General features: G+C 43.2%; 2 protein-coding genes across 3 annotated transcripts in view; both read left to right on the forward strand.

Moving 5' to 3' along the window:
- CUBN (cubilin) overlaps window positions 1-3824 on the forward strand; it is a 156338-nt gene extending 152514 nt beyond the window's left edge. The window contains exons 66-67 of the mRNA XM_075082729.1: window positions 548-783; window positions 1184-3824. Coding sequence (XP_074938830.1) covers window positions 548-783; window positions 1184-1291 — 344 coding nt within the window. The 3' untranslated portion in view covers window positions 1292-3824. The remainder of the gene's footprint in view (window positions 1-547; window positions 784-1183) is intronic.
- Window positions 3825-4194: 370 nt separating this feature from the next.
- RSU1 (Ras suppressor protein 1) overlaps window positions 4195-24536 on the forward strand; it is a 113834-nt gene continuing 93492 nt past the window's right edge. Inside the window, exons 1-3 of one of the 2 annotated variants that reach the window (XM_075082730.1) lie at window positions 4195-4287; window positions 9066-9177; window positions 18713-18763. In XM_075082730.1, the coding sequence (XP_074938831.1) occupies window positions 4270-4287; window positions 9066-9177; window positions 18713-18763 (181 nt within the window). In that variant the 5' untranslated portion in view covers window positions 4195-4269. Of the gene's footprint in view, window positions 4288-8641; window positions 8805-9065; window positions 9178-18712; window positions 18764-24536 lie in introns of those variants that run through there. The other variant, XM_075082731.1, reaches the window with a different exon arrangement.

Raw genomic sequence — 24536 nt, forward strand, 5'->3', positions numbered from 1 at the left:
GGAGACTCTGAGAGTAATCTGGGACATGGTCTGCACATGCTTACTCTTACTCTATAAACTTGCATTTCTTTCAGGGCATCTGCTTCTGCTCACTGTTGCAGACTGACTTTTGGTAACAGTGGCCTTCAGTTTACTTAACATGACTATTTTCACTGAGTCGTTCTCTGTATTTTTCTATCAGATGAGGATTCACTACTTTTCATTCCAAGAAACAGCCAAAGAGAATTTGCCTCTAGTTGAGTAGTTGGGAACTGAACTCACCATGGCACAGACTTGAGACTTTGGTTTGTGTTTCAGAGTTTTGGGGGTTTTGATTTTTAATAACCAGTGATGGTCTAATGCTCATTGCATATTCTTCTCAGGCTGCTGAACCTCGAGCCTCAGGTTTGTCTCTTATTGGAACAATGCTCTTATCCACATTCGTTGTTCTAGCTCCCAGTGTCTCTCTGTTTTTCAGTGCTACTACTAATACTGTACTAACGTACTACATCGTGTAGTATCTTGTGAAACTAAGCCTTCTAAGCTAATTAACAGTCTCTGTTTCCAGGATGCGGAGGAATATTATATGGCAGGACTGGCTCATTTGCTAGTCCCAGCTACCCTGCAACTTACCACAACAACACTGACTGTGAGTGGTTCCTTACTGTGCCCAAGGGACGAATTGCCACAGTAAACTTTGATTTCATCAGCATCGATGACCAAGGCGATTGCAGTAGCAACTATCTGATCCTTTACAATGGGCCAGATGCCAGCTATCCCCCAGCCGGGCCGTACTGTGGGATGGTATGTATTCCCCACTGTCTGTGACCCTCTAAGTGGTTAAAATGTATCTTTTCTGTTTCATATTTAGGATTGTTTCCCCAGATCTGGCATGTTTTCCATACAGATGAGCAGAAGTGAAGGCATGAAGCATGTGTGGCAGCTTAGAAGCCTTCCAATGCAGACCTTACAGTGACATCTAGTGGGAGGTGTCACCAAGCTTTTGCTCTGTATTTAGTTGTATTTGTGATTTAAATATTTGTAATACCCTGGGGGAGAAATGCAAAAGCAGTAGCTAGCACAGACCTCAGGTCCCTTCCAAACTATGTTCTGATTTGTGCCTCAGTTTTAACTCTCTGACTAGCTTTTCCACAGGATCTTGGTGTTCTATAAGGCTTTTCATTTTTCTTGTCTTTACTTTTAGGATACGAACATCTCTCCATTTACTGCTACATCTCATCAAGTCTATATAAAATTTCATGCTGAATATGTGACTTTACCATCAGGATTCCAGTTAAGCTGGACGAGCTAGAACACTGTTTAGGAGAAATATATTACCATTCCTTGCTCTACTGAAGAGACTTTCCATTATAAAGTAAGTGATAATGATAATTGCAACAGAAGTCAGGCCTTTTAAAAATTACTGTAATTGTAGATTTTATGAATTTAGAATTCTGTCAAAAAAAAGTGATCTCCCATTGTACTGAAAATAAACTATTATCTACCCAACTGTGAAAATGAGCTTTTGCTAGTTTTTGAAACATATTTGTTATATTCTTCTACATAATTTCAAACGCTCTGAGTAAATATGAAAAAAAAAAAAAAGTTTTACATTTAATGCTATAGGAAGTGAATTAGCCAGGATAAAACAAAACCACAAAACAATCAACATGAAGTGGATAAGAGGAGTCAAGATACAAAGTTGTCTTCAATTAGGTCTATAGACTTATGCATTTTTGTCCTAAGCATCTTCGAAGCAATGGCAGGATCATGTGCAGTATACACAAATACCTGTGATTATATTTACTGAGTTATATCTTTAAGCTTTAGAATCTACTTTACAACTGAATTTATGAAAAACCTGTAAGACTTTTAGTAACCAATTCAGCTTCCTTGTCAACTTGTAGGCAACTTCCCAGGCATCTGTAAAACAGAGATAGCTTCAGAATAGGGCAGACATAAAAATATCTGTTGACTTGTGACTACTATTAGTTTGTTCCTTCCCAAGGCTAACACACATCATACATAAAAAATGTTGGTGGTATACAGAGGACACTGATTCCCACCATGAAATATTTCTTGTCACAACCCAGAACGATTGACTAATTCATTTCCTGAACGTCAGCTGTGATGGGCAGGCAAGAGGAATTTACACTGCAGCAGAGGAACATGGGCCTTATCAGAACTCTCACTTCATAACTATCACAAAGAGTCAGTCACAGTGAAAGTAATTCCTTAACATGATTTTTGCAACAATTAATTATGAAATGGCATTAAAGTGTTAATGGCAGTTCTAAAAAATCTAGGAACTCTGAAGATTTCCCAGTCAATGCCAAAAAAGCCATCATTCCACAAACAAAAAACTTTATAGTGCCTGAGAAGCCATCCTGGTTAAAAGAAAATATAGAAAACGCAAAACAGACAAAAAGGAAGAAACGGTAAATGGCAAGCTATAAAATACAACTCAAAATGACCTGGTAATAAGTCAGAAAGAGAAACCTATGATCTCCCACTAGCCAATGGAATGAGAGGTAAGCCAGCATTTTAGAGTCATCCAAGCACTAAGAAAAGCCTAGCCTATGTACAGGTGATATTCCTGCTAACATGCTGAAGTAGAACATGGGAAAATGAGAAATATCTGTATTTGGATCAAACTAGGAGGCATCTATGTCTCCTATGTATCTATGCTGGCAGAACAGAAAGTTCCTCTAATTAGGGAAGACATAAAAGACCATATAGTCAAATTAAACTTTCAGATTACTGGCCCAGAAAACTTTTGCAGAGTCCATGCCAAACGGTTTTCATATTAGCAATCAAGGGATGATACAATATTTGTCCATAAAAATTATTTAAAAGCCCATAAGGGGGATAGTAAGCAGTAAAGAAAACAAAGTAATCTGAACCACCTGGAGATAAAGCTACAAAATAAGCTCTAAAGATAGCAGTGCATAAGGCACTGCAAGTACAATCAAGCGTGGCTTCGGCTGTTCACCTGCAGAGATCAGGAGGACTTTATTTCTTCCTTTTGGACAACTGCATCACTGGGCTTTGTGAACATCGATTGTGGTTTTGACCTTCCTATGACTCACTGTGGATTTGGTGCAGTTGCTGCAGGGCACAGCACCCGCTCAAGATCTGGCTGCTGTCTCCTGCTGCTAGGTGGCTGGTCATGGAAGCGTCAGATTTTTAGGCAAGAATCAGCTTGGCAAGAATGTTGTAGTTTTCTACATTTCACCAGCCTGGAGCACAGCTCAGCTGGAAGCTACAGGCAAAAGTGAAGAGCATGTCTTCCCCAAACAGCTCCCTGACACTGCAGGTGGTGCTCTGTGGTACGTTCATTTCTCTTATTAGAAATGGATCATGCCCTGACGGACAACGAGTTATCAGGTTAAACCTTGGCTTTGTCAGGAGTATGACAGAGCAGAAACTGTCAAACAATAGAAACCTGTACAAGGGTTTTAATGAATGAAGTTAGTGATTTTTGAGACTGGTATCAACCACACATTGTACAGTTTATGGACACAAAGTTGAGTTCCCAGAGGACACCCCCATCCTGCCACGCTTTCGCCGTGCTGAGGCTGGCCTACTGTTGACTTAGTGAACTGTATGTAGATGGGATCTGGTGACCTGTGATGTGCACGAGGCCATTCTGGTAACACAACCTTTGGCCTTAAGCTCTAGAGAGGAACTCCAGTTAAACTGATGAGTTTGCTGAAATCTGTACTTCAAAAAGATTCATTTCACTGAGAGAAAAGCATGTTTCACTTTAAAGCAGATTAAATGTTTTCTGACATTTTTTGATATGGTAAATACTTGCTCTTGGCATGACTTTCTGTCAAAATTTTATGGAATCATTGTACTTCTGCAGAAGACTAAAGAACACTATGAATGGGAAGAAGAGAAATACGTAAGTTTTTTTTTTTTAATCTAACAATAACTAATGCTTTAAATGTTACAAATACTCCATACCTGTACATAATTTTATTTACAAATGAGTAAAGTGCTTGAGGTTCTTTAGAAAAAAATGAAAGTCCAGCATAGAACTTGTGCTCATGAAGACTGTTGACTGAAGCTGCTGGTACAAGGTTCAATTGATCTAGCCCAACTGACTCTTGCCAAAAATAGTCAAAGTCTAAAATTAGAGTAAATTATCAAACCCATTCTTTAAAAAAACAGGAACAAAGTAACCAACTGCTGTCCTCTAACATTTTATACGAGGAACCACAACAGAAGTACCACTGCAGATGTATTAAAGTGGAGGTCCTTAGAGAAGGGAGCTGGTGCTAAGCCATGTTTCTGTCTTGGAAGGTAAGCAGTCATTTAAAACACTTGCTTTAAAATGAATGCACAGCAAAAGCAAACAGGAACAACTAAACAGATAACTTAAAAAACAATTATTCCATGAAACTTCTATGTGTTTTTTGCAGCATTCAATTCAAAAGACAAAATCTGTGTTTAATAAGATTTATGGCTTCATCTCACAATACGGGCAAGAATCTTTGGTTTTATGTCTGTGCACATTGCTGTTTGTTTTATAGATAATGTTGTAGTTCTGAATGCCGCATGTCCGTAATATAATACCTGTGTGACTACAAACAACCTCCCCCCATCAATGACAAAGCACGGATAATGAACATGCATGTTTTCAACTTATGTGTAAATCTTCTTCTGCACGTTACCATACATATTTATTACATAAAGGTACATTTTACAAGACAGTGATATAAGAATGGTAAGCATTCTGAAGACTAGGATTTGAAGAATAAGCACTAATAGGTCCATAATATTATTTTTAATTTCCCTTCCCATGTGGTGGGGCTATTCATTATAAACAGTAAATGAGACATAATACCAGAATGAGATCAGTGGTGCTACAGTTACTTGAAGTAAAGGGGAGAGAAGATATACGGCTAAAATGCTAGAAATTGTGGTGCTGGTGATTTAAAACATTAGCTAATTTTAGTTAAATTTACAAAGTAATTTTGGCTGAAAGCCAGATTTTATTTGGCTCATAAAGCAAAGGAGGAGGTGTCTCAGTTTTCCACAGTAACTCGAGATACATGTCCTAGGCACCAGCATTTACATATTTATTGTAATTATTGTCAGCTGCCAAACTAAAACCACAGAATTATTCTGCAGTCCTAATTAAAATGAAATGTAACAAAAATTTATAGCATTGACTACTGTTCATAATAAAAACAGCAACAGTACACGATTACTAAAAAATAAATGTTCAAAATGTTATTAGCTGATAATAAAAATAAAGGACAAATTCTCAAAGTTTGCTTTTATAAGGCAAAGATCAGTAAAATAAATATTGTGTGCCAGTTATCACACATAACTACTGTAACGTTGACAGATAAATTTTTAGTGGCAGTGCCTAGCAGTATACAACTGTTTTTGCAGGTGCATGTTGCTGTTGTATCATTTTGATGATACGCTAACTATGCGTTTATGTTGTTATGTTAGCTGTTCTTGGAGGAGACCAAAAAGGATAAAAATAGAATAATAATGTAAAACCTCATTTCCCTGGTTAGAAGAAGTACTAGGACAGCTGGAGCAAGGGCAGCATCAGAGCCACTTGTCCCCTTGCTGCTCCCCAGCACAGCGAGAGGAGCCGGGGGAGGCCTGTCCAGTGCCCACTGCCTGGCTGGAGCAGGCTGGGGGAAACCAGTGCAGGGAGCAGCTTCTCCCTCCTCTTGCTACCACACGGCAGCTGCAGCTCTGCCATACAATCCTGGCCATACATCTACCTCACAAGTACCTACATTAGTTAGCCTGCTGTCCTAAGGACAGAAGGCATGTGCCAGCCACTGCAAAGAATTCAGGCATTTGCTCTACAAACATTTAAGCCAAGGGAAAATTTAGAACAAATCTGACAGACATCAGAAATATTTTATAGTTGTTTCATAAGCAAAAAATCAGTAGCTGGATGGCACAGCCAGACTTAAACTGGAAAAGCCTGTATGGTGAGCTCGAGCTCAACCGCCATACGTAGGGGAGGGCTCCTCTGGCCAGTGCCCAGACACAGGCTGACCGGCCTCTGGCTGGGGATATAGAGACAGCTGAGGATATTTGGGGTCGAAGGGGTAACAGAAGAAATGGATGACCTGGGAAGAGGTGGTAGGGGATAAGAGAGGGGAGATGGGGTTACTGCACTGGCATAGGCCCTCTGCAGGAAATTAGTCTTCATGACTATGACTGCTAATGGAACAACCTGAAAATTAAGTTTTCAAGATCAAGGAATGACCTGGCCTTTGGACAGCACGTCATGGGTACTTACTTTCCCACACCTTCTCATCCAATTGACATTTAGTGCTTCATGAGGAGAAGAGAAGCTTCAAAAAAAAGGCTTGACAGCAACTCCTCCTTGCCAAATCCAGCACAGACCTGACTAGGGTATTGATTAGTGCATTTACTCAGATGAAAGGTTTGCTAAAGCAGGAGCCAAAGTAGATCACAAGAAGGTGTGAGTGATAGATGAGCTATTTACACAACAGCAGGAGAATGAAATTAGGTGGATGGTAAAAAAAAAACCCCAATCCTGACAAAAAGGATAATGGCAATATGTTTATGAAGTGGGGAGTAATTAAATACTTCTATGGTAGGGGTAGAATGTGGACATCCAGGCCATGTGCAATGTAATGCACTATTGTTTTGGCCACTGCAGAAATGGGGCAGTGAGAAGCCCGGTGAGCTGCTCATTAGACATTACACCATTTTGTGAGTATCTTGTCACAGTCACATGTACTTTTATCTGTTTATTGGAATAAGCAAGCTAGGACCATATTTTACAGACAATGGATCTCCCCAAACCTTTGCTACAAAATGAAGCCTGTGATGGTTCTCCATGAAACAAGAAGAGTAGACATGCTAGCACCTACGTCTTTGGGACAACTGACTGGTGGAATTCAGGGCATTTAAGATGGGAAAGGGGTCTGGATTCACGCTCCTGCAGAGAAAAAGGAACTGTTTGTCATTGTCATATACATGATATGTATATGTATATGATATGTATATGTATATGTATAGATCATATGTATATGATCTATACATGATCTGAGTGATCGTGAGTTCTGCTGAGCAATCTATATGAAAGGAAGTTTTTCCAGCTATGTTTTCTAAGACAGACCTGAAAGTAGCCTGTAACTTCAGAAAAGGACTCAAGGTAGTAAACGCAATTTAGGGATAAACATACTGCAATTCTGTAATGCAGAATTAAGCCCTTATATTTCTAAAAAAAGGAAAGCTAAAGTCACACCTCCGACAGTGTTTTTCATTTGCTGGCTTAGGCACCTTCCCATTCATCACCCTGGTTTCTGTGGAAATTATTTTTAGGCTTCTAAGTAACACTGTGCCATACATAAGGAGTGCATATGCAAAATTCAAGGCTGTAGTTCTCAGTGGGTGGCCTGGCCATAAATAATTTTATAGATTTAGTCATTAATCACTCTGAGCTTCCATGTCTGTCGACTGACAGTAAAAAGGAGCCTCTTAACTCCTACCAAAGATGTTATATGCATAAATACATTCCAAGTAGTAAGGCTTTAACTTCAACATTATGGTGACAAGGTCAATTAAAACTGCTCAGAACGTGGGCCCAAACTTGTGAATAATTTTGCAACTGGAGCTGACTAGAAGATCCACAAAGACATCTTAAGAAATGGAAACCACTGATTCATCAAACCCTTTTTTTTTTTTTTGCCTTAGGTAGGCTTTGCCAAACTTCTGAATGCTCCAAAACCCTACTTGGTCAGTCCCTAGGGAGCCTGAGCTTTCCAGCTCCGTAGCTCTGCAGCTTCCCCTCTCTCCTGTCGCTGACCGGGCAGAGCCAGAGCTCCCAGACGCCGGGGCAGAGGTGACCAACGGCCCCGAGCACGGCCCGGCCCTTCCCAGAGCCCCGCCGGGGCGCTCCGCGGGGAAGGGCACCCGGGTGCACATTCTCCTCTCTGCAGAGCGGTGCCGCGTCTACCACCACCCGTATTCTCGGGTCTATGAAGCGTTTTCTAAGCGCTGAAGAAAGAGACAGGTGTTAGTGCTGTATTTTGACGAGAGGGCTGCGTAGCCAGACGAAGCGCGAGCCAGGGAAGGACGATTAGCCCCAGCCGCTGCGACAGCCCCAGCTCCCCGCCCATCCCGATGCACAAGCGCCCCAGCCAGCCCACTGGGACACCGGCCGCCACCCGAGCGGCGGCGCGAACGGCGCCCTTTCCACTCTCACGGGGCAGCTCCTGCCCGCCCCGGGGCCTGGCGCCGTGCTGGGGACAGCGAGGCCGCCCCCCTCTCCTCCCGGGGCCGCGCTCCTCCGCCGGGCAGGCTCCTCGTGGGGCCCAGCGGCCGGCAAGGCCGCGCTCCCCAGAACCGGCCTAACAGCGGGACGGCGCCCCCGTGCCCACACGACGGCGGCCACTACCACCCTCCCTCCCCCACCCACTCCGCATGCGCCAAAGCCGCACCGGCCGGAGCTGAACTACAGCGGCTGGCGGCCTAAAACCCGCTGTCACCTACGGAGCGCGCTTATTGGCCAACGAACTTTCCTCCAGCCAATAGCCAGCGGGCCGGCACAGAGGAGGCGCGCTGATTGGCTCGACACCTTCCCAGCCATGCGTGGAGCCGCTCGGGCGGGCGGTGCGGAGAGAGCCCCGCCCCCGCTGCCCGGGAAAGGGCGGCAGCGCGCCTGCGCGCGAGGGCCGTGGCGGTGGCAGGGCGGTGGACGTTGTGACGGGGTGTGACGTGACGGGGTGTGGCGCTGTGGGGCGGGCGCGTGCAGTTGCGGGGAGCTGCCCGCCGGCCCACCGCCCGCTGTCCAGCCGCAGCACTGCGCGGTGAGTTGCCCTGAAGGCAGTGGCGGGCCTGTCCGTCCGCTCGGGGGCGGGAGGGCGGCCGGCATCTTGGCCAGGGCTCCGCTGGGGGGGGTGCGGGGGGACGGGGCGGGGCGGGACGGGACCCCCCGGCAGCGCAGCGCGGTGCGGTGCGGAGCGGGCTCGCCGCCTTCGGCCCCCTCTGGCCGGGAGCGGTGCCTGTGGACGCCTCCCGTCCCGTCCTGTCCCGCCCCGGCTCACGGTGCCCACCTCTGCCCCGCCCAGACCATGTCCAAGTCGCTGAAGAAGATCGTGGAGGAGAGTCGGGAGAAGAACCAGCCCGAGGTGGACATGTGCGACCGCGGCATCTCCAACATGCTGGACGTCCCCGGCCTCTGTAGGTACCGGCGGTGGCGGGCGGGGAGAGCGCGGAAACTTCCTTATTTGTCCCGGGGCCGCGGCCGGCCGGCGGCGCCGCCCGGCGCTGGGTGCGGGGAGCGGCGCGGCGCGCGCGGCCCGGCGGGGCCTCTCCTGCTCCGGGGGTGCCCTGAAGCCCCGCGTACCGGGTGCTCGGGGGGGGGGGGGGGGGGGGGGGGGGGGGGGGGGCTCGCGGCGGGGGCAGGGGGGACGTGCTGCTTGCAGCGCCGTGACGGGTCCTGAGGGCGCTTGGGAGAGCCCCTGCTCCGCAGCACCGGAGGGACCGGCGTGGGTCCCGTCTGTCTCTCGCGTCACCCCTGCTTGTGCCTCTCCTGCAACCCTAAGCGCTCCCTGCCTCTCACTGCTGTCATTCTGGCTCTCGAGTGATGGCGAGCCTTTGCTTCCTGTCCCTCCTTGCCTCTTCCCGCTGCCAAAGCGAAACCACCAGCCAAAGCAGCATCTCCACTGGTTTTTGAAAGGGGTAAAGTAACACTAGCCTGAAGCTAGGCATGGCTGGTCTCTGTAGGAGAGTGTAGTAATACTGTGTCACAGACACAGCAGTGTCATACTTTGGATATTGCATGATCACATGTGCTTCCAGAACTGTGACAGAGTGGTGTTGTTGGTATGTTGCATTTGCTGTAGCTAGCTTACTGTCACAGTGTTGGAGAACTCATAATGAAGAGCGAGGCAGGTAACGTTGCCTTGCTTTTGCTTTGGCTAAGAGTGCTCATGGTGCAGCTGATACACAGTAACTTAAAGTTGTGACTGGCTGTAGCGTGCCATGGGATGAAGTTTTCCTGAATGCATGATGTAATGAGAAAAAAGTAAAATCCAAAATGACCAATGTACTTGAAACCCTGATTGTATCCTGGTTTAGCTCTTTGCCACATTTGTTACGCATGCTAGCAGTCAGGAGCGAGTTTATGCAACTCTTTTTACATGATGGAAATGACTTCAGGGAAATGTACAGCTCACTACCAACTCACCATTATCTGCAGTTGAGAGCAGCCCAAAGTATCTTCAGTCCCATCAGTAAAGGATGAAGAATTAAGTACGGAACTTAGTTGTGCAAAACTACTTAAGTCTTCCACCTTTACTGATTGTTTTCCTGCTTCCGAGTTGCGCGTGAGATTACCTTGTAAAGCCTGTATGTGTGAACTCATGTTAAACAGGAAGTTTCACTATATTTCTGTTGGATGAACAGGTATGTGAGACAAAGTAGTGTTGAACTCGATTAACTACAGACCCATTTTCAGAACAATACTTATCCCTTTCAGATAAACTAGCGCAATAAGAATATGGGGCAGCAACAGAATACTGTTGCTTTTGTTAAGTAAATTTGGTGCCTATTAAGCTTATCAACACTAAGACACATAATTAGCCAGCTTTGATCTTTCAGATGGGGAGAAAAGATAATGTTGAAGTACATCAGTAATGCTAGAGTAAGAAAAGCTTTTCTTGTACAAAGGCTGCCTTGGGTGCGTTGTGCAGGCAGGGTCAGGGACCACAGTGTGGGGTACTGGGGTCCACAGGTGGACCGTGACACCAAGTTGCTAATTAAGCATGTGAAGTTCTTTTGTCAGGGAGTTCACTACTTGAAGTGTAGACTGGTGGTACCCTAGTTACACTGCATCCAACAAGTATGTGCAGATACTCTTGGTGCACATTGTGTGACTTGCTTTAGTGTAAAGATTTGGGGCCTTCTCCAGTTTAAGATGGAAGTTAGGGGAGGGAGAAATTATGGCTGGTTTCTGTTCAGTTAATTGAGAACATCTTGTTTTTTCAGTTATTCTGCAATCTGGCAGAGAAAGCATTATATGTCAGGGTTTTTTGTTTCTGGTTTTTGTTTTGGGTGATTTTTTTTAATTGTCAAGGTATTTGCTGTTTTCCATCTGGAAAAGGAATAACTTCCTCCAAATATGCCTTTAAAAAAAGTAATGAATAGGTGTTACCGCTGAATTTTAGGTAATGGTTTGAGAAATGTTAAATTTGCTTGTTTTCTAAACCTGTCATCTGACTTCTAAATGGATGACCTTTTCTAGTATAGATTGAGTGTTTTGGGTTTCTCTGACTCTGACTGGCAGGGAAGCTAAATGAGTCTGACCTGGTGCCTTCCCTTCTAGATGGGTTGGATCTCTTTCCAATGCAGTGTTAAAGCTCGCCTCTTCAGAAACTTAGGGTTTTTTCCATGAAATAAAGATCTTTGTTGAAAACAACCATCATGATTCATGCCCCATGGCTGTTCTTTCCTAACCTCTTGTCTTTAATGAGGGCCACTAGTAGATGTTCAGAGATAAGCCTAAGATCAGGTTACGATTGGCGGGAACATTTTGGTGGTGGTTTCCCTGTTTTTGGCCATTTGAGGTTTAAGAACTTAGTAGGTTGGAAGATACTTCTGAGTTACTGTGTTCAGTAGCCCCTAATGAGGATTTTGTCTTGTGTTATTTAATGGTTGTGAATGGCCTCCCTCCAGTGGCCAGTAACTCTTAAAGCTGCTCCCTATAGTCTTGGTTATTCTTCAACAAAGGACCAAGCCTTGTCCCACTACATATTTGGGCACTTGCTGCAGAGTGGCTAGTGGAGTCATATTTAAGCTTTCTTAACTTTATTCACATAGAGTTAATGCAGGCACAAGGATTTGGAAGCAGTGCACTGTGTAGCATCTCCTTAGTGTGCAGACCTATTCTTGTCATATGTGTTTAAAAAAAAAATCATAAGTGGTCATAGAAGACTGGGGGCAGAGAGGAGAAAAGGGAAAGGGGAATATATGCCCTGGCTTGGTTAGGGTTTTCTTCTGGCTTCTCTTTCCAGTCTAGTGAATGATTTGCTACAATACGGGGCAGCCACTTGTATTTATTTCTGCTGTGACTTCCACACTCTGTGGCAGCTGTGGGAGAGACAAAACAGACCAAACTTGCCTCTGTCAAATCCCAACGTCTCTGTCCAAATCAAGATGAAATCCTTTTCCTATCTGGATGGAGATCAGCACTTGCTATCTGAAACTGTCTTAAACTATCTTAGACCTAGAAGCCTGGCAATCTCTACACCTCCTCCCACTTCTGTGTTCAGTAAAGAGAGAACGGAGTTTTCAGGTTGTTTATAGTGTGGTGTTCAGATTCACAAAGAAAAGTTCAGTAGTCCCTGAACCGCTGCTTGCTCAGGAGTTCATTAATGTCGTTACAAGTTGAGTTCTGGTTTTGGAATATTCCTTGAATCCAGGCACTTCTGTGTTTTCTACTAATGACTTAAAGTACTAACTAGAATTGTGCTACAGGCCTTCAGGACATCTGAATTTTTGAGGCTTTTGGAAATGCAGTATGAGAAGACATCTTTTCAAAGACGTTGTGTAGAAAAGAGATTTCATTTGAGACTAAAAATATCCCTTGATCTAGGTGTTCTGCACTTTAGCTCGTCATACTAATGCAAAGACCATGTGAAACAGTTTTAAACTTTAAAGGCTTTTCTTATTTTTCTGGAGTGTGGTAAAACAAATGTTACACCATTTGTGAGCATGTCTATGCTATAGCTGTGCATCTTTACGTGAATAGTTTTACAAAATGTCTTGCCCTGTGCAAGTGTTCTAATGTTCGTGGGTTTTTTTGTTTTGTTTTTAATTCCACATTGTGAAGTAAATCATATTTATTTACAAAACACCCAGGTATTGACAGGTAGCGGTAGAGAGTGTTAATAGACACCCTTAGGGTGAACAATTGGATTTGGCAAGTAGGGCATGATGTGCCTTTTCCCTGGCCTGATGGTTAGGGCATTAATTGGTAGGACTTTAAACAGGCATCAACAATTATGGAATTGTTCTTGGAGTAGGGACCAGCCTCTAAACTCTGATTTATTTATCTTTAAGTAACTGATATGGGGAAGCTATGAATTTAGGAATTATTTTGCCCAAATAAATTGAGACATCTGCTGCTTTCTAGTCTTGTTGTCAGGGAAGGAATATTGGATGAAATCCTATTTACTCTGTAAGTGTTAATTTGCTCTCGTTATCATTCCATCTGTAAGCTATTCATATTTTACATAAAGTACATGCTTGTGTGGTAAGAACTAACATGCCTAGAATTTTGTATCAAAGTTAGCGTTGATATAATTGCCCGCTCCTAAAATAACCAGAGCACAGAAGATGGAGGGACAGGCTATTTGTAAGTCGTTTTGTGTGATACTGTAATGCTCATCCAGCATTAACTTCCTCCAGTGGGACAGACAAGGGCTTATCTTAGTTCAACAAGGTCTCTGCAGTCTTCCTGTTTTTTTCTTCTTTTTAAAAAAAAACCTAATTCAAGTCTTGTCATCTAAATACTTTATGTAAACTAACTTGCAGTGTGTGACAGCAGTGTATGAAAAGGCTTGATACTAGGGCCAAAAGGGGAGAGCTTAAATATTCTTCCCTTGGCCCGCTCCATTTTGAACCAGTAGTGGGATTGCGACTGTTACGAGAATTTGTAATTACTATGCAAGTGAATTGTTCTGACAAATGGTAATATCCTGAGCCTCAAACTTCTGTGTGGATATTTGGTGCATTCTTGAAATCAAAATAACTTACTGCCTGTATGCTAATTGCTGTAATGTTAACAAGGCATCTGAGGTCTGCAGTCCTCAAGAAGGTGCTTCTTAGTGCCTAGGGGCTCCTCTGATGGCATCATGCAGAGGTTATAGTAATTCCCCTGTGGGAATTGCAGTGCCCTTTGAATCTCAGCGGACTGGCACTCAGGGTGACTCATCGGACCTGTTGAGTGATCCTCAGCGAGTCCTGCTAGTTATACTTATCCGAACTACGTACGTCCAAAGCAAAATGGCCCTACTAGGCCCCCTTCAGCCTTCTAGATGTTACTCAGGATGTTAATCAGTTACTTAAGGCAGGTGTGTTTATCAGAAGAGCTGATAGTTTAGTTGCCATGCGTAATTGACTTATATATAGGATGAGAAATAAGTCAGCTGTTCCCACAGCACAGTCCTTTTCACAGGAGTAGACAAGTAGCAGCGTACTGAAAAACTTGATGTTTCCAGGGGCTGGTTGTTTTACACAGGTCAGTTTAATATAAGGGAGCAAATTCCCCTCCTTGTAAGGAGTGACCAAATGCCACTTTATATCTAGGCTCCCTTTCTTAAAATGCTTGCAAATCTGTCTCCGACCTGGTAGTAGCTTTGGACCTTTCAAGACTGAAAACTTTTTTGTCTAGATATGGCTGAAATGCTGCTGGAAAGTAGTCCAGAGCACAGATGCCTAAACCTTTATTCTTTTCAAAATAGTATCTGAATATTGCCTTTTTGTTCCTTTGGGGGAACGTCAGCCTGCTTTGCAGGTCAAAGATGCAATGTGATTCTTTTTCATGCATCAGGATTGACAGAGGTAGTAGAGTTTGACAAGGTGTCTAGACTTAAGTCAAATTTGGACAGATTGAAATGTCTTCAGTCTAGGAATTTTGGCCTTGAAATTTTTGATATTGGGACTTTGGCCTATTCTGTATAGAGATGTGAAAATAAACCCATCTGAAAATACTCAGTTGAAGAAGACAGATGTGACAAATACGTAGAGGGAGCAGTGAGAATAATGCTTGTAAGCTTGTGTTGTTAAAGGCCAGAAGTATCCATGGCTTGATAGTTTAGTCAGCAGGATTACCTTTAAAAACTAAATATGCACGGAACTTCTTATGATATTTAAATTCAGCAGGAGTTTGATGTTCAGAAGACACAAGTCTGCAGCCCAAAGCCTCACTGCCCTTGAGTAACCATCCTCACTTCCTATGGATAGAGGCGATGAGATTGTGGCAGGAAAGGTTCACTGTATGCCTACACATGGATTAGATCAGGGTCTGTATCAGTTCTCTTAGTAAAACACTTCCTTTTCTTACTCTTGTTTCTTCGTTAGTTTGTAAGTGAACCAGAGCAGGTACTTTCATGTGTGCTGCTGTCTAGTGCTTAGTGCAGTTCACTGACTTTATACTTCTGTAGTGCAAAGAAGTGGCATGCGAGTGCTGTCTCCTCATAAGCGGGCTTCTTGCAGGAGTTAAATATTGTTTGGGTTTTTTTTTTTTTCTTTTAAGTACTGAATTACATCTTAAGCACAGAAAGAGAAAATCCTAAACACTTCTTTTAGTCTATTTGAGTTGTAATTCTGATTTGTATGCCTTAAATGGGTGTTTCAGTTAGTGGGGGATGGGCGGGGGGGATCAAGACTACTTCCCTACCACTGCCTTAAAGGGTTTATTTATTTTGCTAACTTTGAAAATGTCTAGCCTTAGTGTTAACAAATAGTCATTCATAAAGTCATATCCTCCTCACAGGAGAGCTGGTTCATAGGCAGAAAAGGAGTGAGAAAGGCCTGTCATATTGGTGGATATTTGAACTAAATTTGAGCCTTTCCTCATGTAGTTTCTCAAGTTAGTCTAGCTGCTTATTAAAAGGCACATTATGGCGATTGTTAATGTAATGAAGTTCATTGACTCCAGCAAGTAAAGAATAGATTATCTGAATTTTGGATACTGTCCTGAAGGTGGCAAATCTCTGTGCAAGGCTAGAATGAACCGGTCAAGGCCACAGAAATGTGGTGACAGCTTCAGTCTTTGTTCTGCTTTAATAAACCAAAGGAAGAAAAAAAAATAGTGCAGAAGTTTTCTTAGAACTCACCCTGTGCCTGGCTACCTGATTTGGCTTTCCAGTCCCTGCACCTGCAGTTCAGAGCGGGTGTTGCAGACCTCTGCCCAGCAGCAGCGATGCAGGGGTCCCGCGTGTTAGGAGTCCTTTTGTCGTCATGCTCATGGTGAGGTGCTGGCTTTTTAGTATGAGGTTGTGTTAGTTGGTCTTGTTCTGACACTTTAGTTCAACTTTTCTGCTTTAAAAACAAGTCTTAAAGTGAGGTGGGAGCACCTTTGTACACTGTCAAAAAAACAATAATGGATTTTTTTGTGAAAAAGCAGATTAAACAAAATCTTTACTTTTCAATGCTACTGTCATGGGGAGGACAAGGGAGAAATTCTGAAATGTTCCTGTACCCCAAATCTTCAAGAGCAAAGCTGGAATGTCATCTCCCCCTGCTCTTTGCACTTCAGCTTTACAGGCACTTCTCAGTCTCCTTAACATGCAGAGCTGCCTGACATGCAGGTGTGGTGATTTGTAAAGGCACGGTGACATAGCTGGTCCTCACTGCGCCAGTGTGAGAGGACTGAGAGTATGAAGGTGGTGGAAGTCTTTGGTACGTATTGTGTGCTTTGACTTGCCTTTTTGATCACCTAGGATTTAATTGAACATCTGAGGCTTGGGGAAGGATATTACTTGACTTATTGGACCTTTCCTATATTGGCTAATGGGGGAAAGGGGCATCTTGGACAGGAGGACATTACATGGATGGGCACACAAGGTGTTTGCATTGTAATGCAGATGTCTATTACTCTCCTTGTGGGGCGGGAGTAAACGGGCAAGAGCAGAGAGTAGGTAACTCCACTGCCTGGTAGGAAAATAATTGACTTTTTAAATACAGTGGAGCAAGGCTGATTTCTTGTTGATACTGGTGAGTCTAGCCAAAGCCTCAGAGCTCTGGCATGACTTGGTTTCTTCAGTTAAATGCAGGAAAAGATGTTTTTTCCTGGCATTAGTGATCTTGTTTTGGGTCTGGCTCTGATCTAGATTAGGTTGTCTTAGAGCTGGAGATGTCAGAGTAGAGCACTTCTCATCTCAGGATGCCAGCAGATGGGTTGCCCTACTGATGGCTGGGCTCTTACTAGTCAGGGCTGGTTATCAAGGGCCCATAAAATGTTGACTTTCGCTGGTTGTCACAGCTATTAAAATATTGAAAATGAGAAATAAATGCTGCATAAGGAGAACTTAGGCATTTGTTCACAAGCTTGTAAATTATCCCCAGCACCTTCTCTTAATTACTTTGTGTAAATTGAGGTCATGTATTTAGCTTTATGTGTAGGTAATCACTAGTGTAAGTGGTTGCTTATGTTTCAGATGCTGCTGTGCCTTTTATGTTTTAAAGCTTAGAAGATGTTTATGGAAGCTGCTGCACTTGTCTGCCCTTTAGTGCTGGTTTTTATACAGTAGTCTTACAGCCTTTCTATGGGCTTTGTTCTCTGCCCTCCTGCTTCACAGGCTGGGGCAGGCAGTGCTTACAGCGCTCATATTTTAGGAGAAATTTAGGGTGCGTGCACTGTTTCTTCCTTTCTCTCCCCACCTTTCCTTCTTCCGCAACCTGCAATTGCACAGGGAACTGTGGCAATGCTTCTGTTTTTTTACATTGAACTTTCCAATCTGTTTGTGCCTTTGAGTGAATGCTTGCATTTTGCTACCAGGCTATATTTGCCTGTGGCAAGTCATAAGCTTTCAAAGGCTAGCTGAAACAGGTTGCTATATTGGTAAGTAAAAGCTCTCCAAGCTGTTTCCTCCAACTTGCAGTGTACTAAGTATTGATTAGCATGGCCGTTCTCACACGTGCTCACGAGGATACCTTTGTTCCCTGAGGCAGCGAGACCCCTGTTGGTGCTCTCTGAGCTAATGTTAGTGATGTCTGTTGCTTGAGGAAAGCTCTGAGGGATGAGACGTACCACTATCAGCTGTCCTCCAGGCAGGAAAACTTCCCAGCTGCCAAGGAGGGTCAGCCAGGTAGTTTCTAGAGCTGCTTTGAAGAGGCTACACTGCAAGTAGCAGAAAAGGCGTAGGGGAGGAAAATCTCATTTATCTAGTTCGATAAAGTATATCCAACTTTTTACAGGAAGGAGGAAGATATTTGAGAACTACTTCAAAGTGTGAGCTGCTCCTCTGACTATTTTAGCACATTTTTCTGACCAGGTAATGTTGTCAGTTGTAGCTGTGGAGCTTCTAGGGGAAGCAGTAGTGGTGTGAAGAGTGGAAGTAAGCAAGAAGAAACAAAGTGTAGGGGGAGTGCTGGTCTCGGTAGCTGCCTTGTGCCCCACACTGGTTTGTTCAATAAGGTGGAATCTGAGGGGCTTTGATCAATCGGATGATTCAGTTAATTTGAGTAAACATTGCATGTTGTCACCTGGCCATTTGCCATGCAAAAATGATGCTAATTGACTGTGCTTTATAGGTGCAAGTTTGTAAATGCAGCTGTTGGTACTCAGGAGTTAAATCTAGCGGTGGCTTGAAAATAATGAACTGGGAACATGTGGAAGTATAACTACTCACGTGGCATTTGTTCCCATTGGGATAAATGTCGGAGTACCTATCAGGTTTTCATTGGGAAGGATTCAAGGGGTGGAAGTGAGAAAGGTGTTTGCGTGCCCAGAACCAGAACTCTGCTGGGAGGCACCAGTACTTACTGCTTACGTTGTGTTTGATGCAGTAATGGAAACGTGAAGGAAGGTGCAGAGGAGTGGCTGGGTATGTCCTTCAGTCTTGAGTTTGTCTTGTGTTTTGTAACGGTGCTTATGAATCTGGAGTTACTGGAGCATTGAGAATAATTTGCCTCTCTTAGCTGAAATAGATAACAAGCTCTCAGTTGCCATGTCCATAAACTAACTTCTTTCTCTCTTCATTTGCAGTTACATTGTCTCATATCACGCAGCTGGTTCTGAGTCACAACAAGCTTACAAGTAAGTATACTCCTGTTTTTCGGGCTTCATTATCCGCAGTTGAGCAATATTGAAAACCTGACACTGCTAGTTTAATTTTTTTTTAATACAGCGCAATGTCACTGTTAAAGTGCCTCTTTATTAAACATAGAGATTGAGGATGTGATTTAGCAGCTGCATTCAACATGTCTTTCCAACTTCAATACAAATCTGTTGCATACTGGAAGATCTGTAATTCTCAGTCTTGTTACCAGTTCAGCCAAAAATCCATTCCCTATCACAGCTCTGAAGTCCTTACATTTAGGTGAGGACTTCTGATTTTTTTTTAACTGTATCAAAAATTATACAGTTTGCATTTTAGTAGATGTATAACTAGTTTGACTGAAGCAAGTGACAATAAATTACAACTCAACTGCATTATACCTATAACCAAACATATGCGAGCAAGGTCAACTGAATGTGAGCTTCAGGCATGAAAATCAAGCAGTCTACTTCTGTCAAAAACAAACCTTTTGAGTGTAAGTTGTCTTGCTTGTACTGCACACACCACCTTCAGTTAGTGCCTTGTGGATACAACTTCCCATAGTAAAGAAGCCCTCAAGTGAGGTGTTGGTGAATAGCGTGTCATGAGAGCAGCATAAACATGAGATTTAATTTAGTGGAAGCAGATATCAGACAGGCACTTGCAAGGCAAAAGAAATTATTTCTTTGTAAGAGAAAGGCTTACCCATCAGTGTCTTGTGCAAACACTCCTGCTTCTTGGTTGTTGAAATAAAAGGAGTGAGTTTCGGCTGGTCTGTGCTACTGTGCATCTTCTGAAGAAAACAAAAGTGTTGGTCTTGTTGATGTTCTGTTTGTCCTTGTCTGCTCTCTGCATGTGCAGTGGGTTTCTATCTCAAGCAGTCCTTCCATTTTGGAACTAAATTTTTTAAGAGTGGATGAAATGGGGCAGGGAATGGAAGCACCAAAGTGGGGGGGTGCTGGGACATGACTGTGCAGGTGCTGTAGCATTTATGTCATGTCCCAACCTGCGAGGAAGAGGGAGAGTGACCAAGGTTCTAATGACCCCCTCGGACTAAATTAAGGTGAAATGACACCAAACGATCAATTAAACATTTTATTTCAATGCAGAAGTAGTTTGAACTTGAAAAGGCAACTCAAACTTGAAAATATGGAAAAGCGTTGATGGTGAGGATTCTTGTTAACCATATTTGTAAAAGAAGAGGAAAAGAAAACGGGGGAAAGAGAGAACTAAAAAGAGAGATAGGGAGATATCACCACCCTTGGATGCAGCACTGATGATGACAAACATGAGGATTGTTGGTGGGCCTGCACCAGTGTCTCGGTTGTAGTGTCTTTTATAGTCTAAGCCCTGAGGCATACCTTCAGGTGTGCCTCCTGTGAGCTTATAGGGTGCTTGTTCCAGAAATTTCATGATCTTCTGTGCAGGTGCCATTGTGAGGGGTGGTTGCGAGGGGTCTTTCGGGCAGCCATAAGCCCCTTCCTCAAATAAGCTTTGTATGACCTCAGCGAGTTGCTATGTGAGGCTCAGCAGAACCCGGGACCGCGCACCTTCCACATGCCCCCCACGCCCTGTGCCCAGCAATTTCCCACCTGCAGTTCGCTACATCCCACTTCACACCAATGTTTGAGACATTAACTCTTTCAGTCCCCTACAATGTACCAGGCTGTACCCAAGAAAAGCTTTACAAATTGAGACTAAGGTTAAAATAACCCAGCAAAACCCTCTTGAATTCTGAACTAGTTGCTGCATGAGCTGTAAGATATTATGTGTTACTCTAGAACAGATGCATTAATGCAAAAATCTCACTTTAAGGCTTTGAGCATTTGCAGAGGAATAAGTGTGAGGAAAATATGAAAATATTCTTAGATTCTAGCACATAAACTACTTCTCTGGATGCAGTTTATTGGGTACTAATGCATAGCTTAAAGGGTTTGAAGTAGTAGTAAATAGGTAAAAGTATGGGCACTATGTGAGTGGCCGTGAAAGGTATGAATTGGTTATTCTAGGCCCTCCTTCTGATTCTATAGTGTCCTCTAGACTGGCAACTTGCTACTTGTTTTTGTCCTTTTCTTAGTTTTCAAAGAAATCTCAATTTATTTATAAATATGACCAGCAATTTCCAGCCATCTAACATGTAAATGATGACACATGGGTAAATTCATGAGCAAATTCAGGAAGGGAAAATTGTAAGCATTGCTATTAAGCACGTAGCTCTACCTCCAGTTGAGAAGGTCATGAAGTTACAAATAGTTGGAAGCTGAGAGAATGTTTTGCGAAAGCATTATGGTGAACTAGCTTTGGGCATCTGTTATCAGCCACTGATGGAGCTGGGCTGCAGGGCCACCCAGCTAGTGGCTTTTGTGTTCCCTCAGGTCACAGCAAGGAGGTGCCTGTCTATGAACTTGAGCTGCCTAAAAGCTAGGCAGTTAAATCCAGTATCCAGCCACTTCAGCTTTCTCTGCAGCTTTCAGAGGGTTGCAGGCACCCTGAGGTAGCGATTCATTCTGCACACCTCTGTCTATTGCCTGTGTGACAAGGTCAGACGACTCATCCAAAGCTGGGTACTTAGTGCTGCCAGGCAGAACTTCTCTCTGGTGCTGATTATCTGCTCTGGTATCTTCTCTCTGAATGACTGCTTAACTGGCACAAGGATGAAATGAGTTGTAAACATTATTCTTGGAAAACTTGACTGTTCTTTCTCTGAGGTTTGTGAAAATCCTACAACTTTTGAAAGCTAACAGACTTCAGAGGACTTAATCATCTGTTCCATGTGACACCTTCCGCATCTTAAATGTAGCTGAAGGGTGAGTTCAGCTGGACACACAACTGGCTGGGCAGGCAGCTGGTACCTTTCTTGCTCTGAGGAAGAGAAGACAGGCTGAAACTCCTGCAAGGAGGCTTGGATCACAGTAAACTTGGCTGTCTGAGAACTGAGCCTGGGGAGGATGATATACTTGAGCATGAGCACCAGAATTAAAAGCGAAGTAACCTATGTCCTAGCTACGAGTCTTAGCTGTAGGCCTGACTGGGAGAGGAAGAAGATATGGTAATAAGGGGTTTCCACGAAGGATGTTTAACTTATTTGAGAAAAATCCAGACTATACAATTTGTTTAAAGCAGTTTTTGTTTTCAAAATACCGGTTTAAGGATTGCTACTGCTCTAAAATTGTATTATTAAATAACACTTCTAATTACTGCTTTCTTCTAAAGTAGCCCTTAGCTCAGCAAGCTTCAAGTATATCTGTTGTCTCAGCCAAGGGATTCTGTCAGCCTTTCCAATTGTTACGTTTGGGTTTCTTTTATGGGAAGGTAAATCCACTGCTTCTCCTGAGAAGTAACCCATCAAGTCTGAAACTTACTAATCTTTCACAATTTGATGTGGACATTTAAATAGACAGCACACATTTTTAAAAGGCTAAATTTCCAGTTCATATTCTCATATTTGACACTGTTGACCTAATCTTTTAAGCTATGTAATTAATTGTCTTATCAGGTTGTTCTTAAAATGACTAGGAAAGTGGTGGCGGTGACACTTGACATGCTACACTAAGGTCATATTAGCATCTTCTACTAGTTTTCTGCCATTTAAATGAGTGTTCTGCTTGCTGATTTTTTTGTGCTGTTTAGAGTAAATATGTCTATCTGGAAGAATAAATACATGTGAAAACTGGATATGCATATATTATGTAACCATAGTTCATATTTTTGCCAGGAAACTATTAAAAGTAAGTAAAGTTTCATTAGCAAGTATGAGGACCACACTATTAAATCTATCATACTGCTTAGAATATTTTTGTAGCATGGTTTTTGTTAATATTTCTAGTATGCCATTCATACTGCTGGTGCTCGTGCATTTACATGTCTGTAAATCATTCATTATCAGAAGTACTCAAATCCACATTAATTTTTTTTTTTTCTGGAGGATATTAGGCTGGATTTTTTTTCAGCTGTCTGGTGCTGTGCTAATGGAGTCTTGAACTGGCTGTTTCTGCTCCAGGTAGCTTCTGGAACAGTTGAGTCTGTCCTTTGCTGCTTGATGAGAACTTGTTGTGCTTCAAAATCACAAGTAAACTCTAGGGGAAGCTAAATAGCTGTGATTCTGCAGTCTTATGCAGCGACTGGCTCAACAAGTGACAAACCTAGCATGATTCCACTTTGGGGTCTCCTGTCACAGTACAGTTGAAAGCAGAGGAAGAAAGCGAGTGTGTGTTTTTTCCTAACTTAACGTAGACATATAAGCCAGGGCCTCCATATATTGTACTGGGAAATTTTTGTTCCATCATTTAGTGATCTAATGAGAAGCAAACTTAAAGACAGTCACGCTTGCTTATGCTCTTAGCCTTCATAGGTTGCCTGATCCTGACCCAGGTGTCTTTTGAACCCATTGGCTAACATCCAAATAAATGGAATAGAAGTCCTGACAAATGTTCCTCAAATTTGTGGAAATGAATGGCTGAATGATAGAGATCTGCCTTTCAGTGTGATGAAGTAACTTGGGTAGATGTGACCAAACAAAGACAAAGTTGTCTTTGTTCCATGCCATTTGATGGGAGCTGGGGGACATATGGGTGACATTCACCTCCTGCTCAGTGGGATCATTAATAGGACATGAATAGTGATAGGGAATTAGGGTAACTGTGCTGGAGGGGTATGGAGGGAGTTGGAGGCACAGGACATACTTCTGTAGAAGCCATGCTTGATCACTGTGGTCAATCACAAATATTGTTCTGCCTCTTCTGTGCAACAGTAATGATTTTTATGTTTATCCATTGTGCTGTTTTGTGTGCTTCCACTTAGGACTGCTTCACCCAAGTCTTAATGGAACTTGACTTCTCTTGAAGTCCACAGTAATCTTGGCCACTTGCTCTTTCTGATACCCCTGTGCAGGATGAAGGTGAACTTAAGGTGTTGATGTAAATCTGCATGTTTTGCAGGGCCAGCCAGCATGCTGCTGCTTAGGTTCCTGCTCCATGGTTGTTGCTGGGGTGGCTGTGTCAGTTGTGTATTCTGCTGTGTTTGGTTTCCAGTGGTTTGGAGTGTCACGAGGCTTCTGAAGTGTTTAAGGAATTTGTCATAGAAGTTCTTGAAATCAAACTTTATCCTACTTCATTCAAAGCTCTTCAGCTAGAGTTTGTGGGTTCATAACCACATTTCATTTCTGAGGGACAATTGTTGGGAAGTGCAGAATACTGGGGTGCCTGGGGAGCCCAGGTCAGGGAGAGGAAAGGCATATTGCTAAGATTGTCTGTCTTCTACTCTGGGACTTGCCCCGTGTCATTTCAAGCAGGATAGTTTGGAGCTGTAGGAGAGATGGGGAGGGGGGCGGAGAGAGGGCATCCAGCTGGGAATAAGGTTTCCGTATTACATTGTCTTGAGGGCTTAGGGTTTTTAAAAAATTAGTTACACTAGACCACCAAAGGGCTACCTTTGGGGGGAAAAAAGTACCTCTGCAGGCTCGAACTGAAGTCAGCAGGGCAAATTAGTCTTCAACTTTTGGTAGCCTTATGCCACCAGATTTGTAAGTGAGCAATAATTGGACGAGAATTAGATGTTTCCTTTAAAAAAGGGTTTTTCTCTATTGTTAATACTGTTTGAGCATATATATTGTGGCTTATGCCTTACGTGCCTTTCTTTTTTTCCTTGCTGAGCAGAGTTTGTGAACTATTTTGCCATGAAGTGGTACTGAAATTTGTAGATTTTAGATAGCTAGGCTAACTCAAGGTATTCTCCAGGTACTTAAAATTTCACATCCTACTATAATCACGCTTA

Source organism: Phalacrocorax aristotelis, chromosome 2, assembly GCF_949628215.1.
Source record: "Phalacrocorax aristotelis chromosome 2, bGulAri2.1, whole genome shotgun sequence".
In the NCBI taxonomy this organism is placed as follows: Eukaryota; Metazoa; Chordata; class Aves; order Suliformes; family Phalacrocoracidae; genus Phalacrocorax; species Phalacrocorax aristotelis.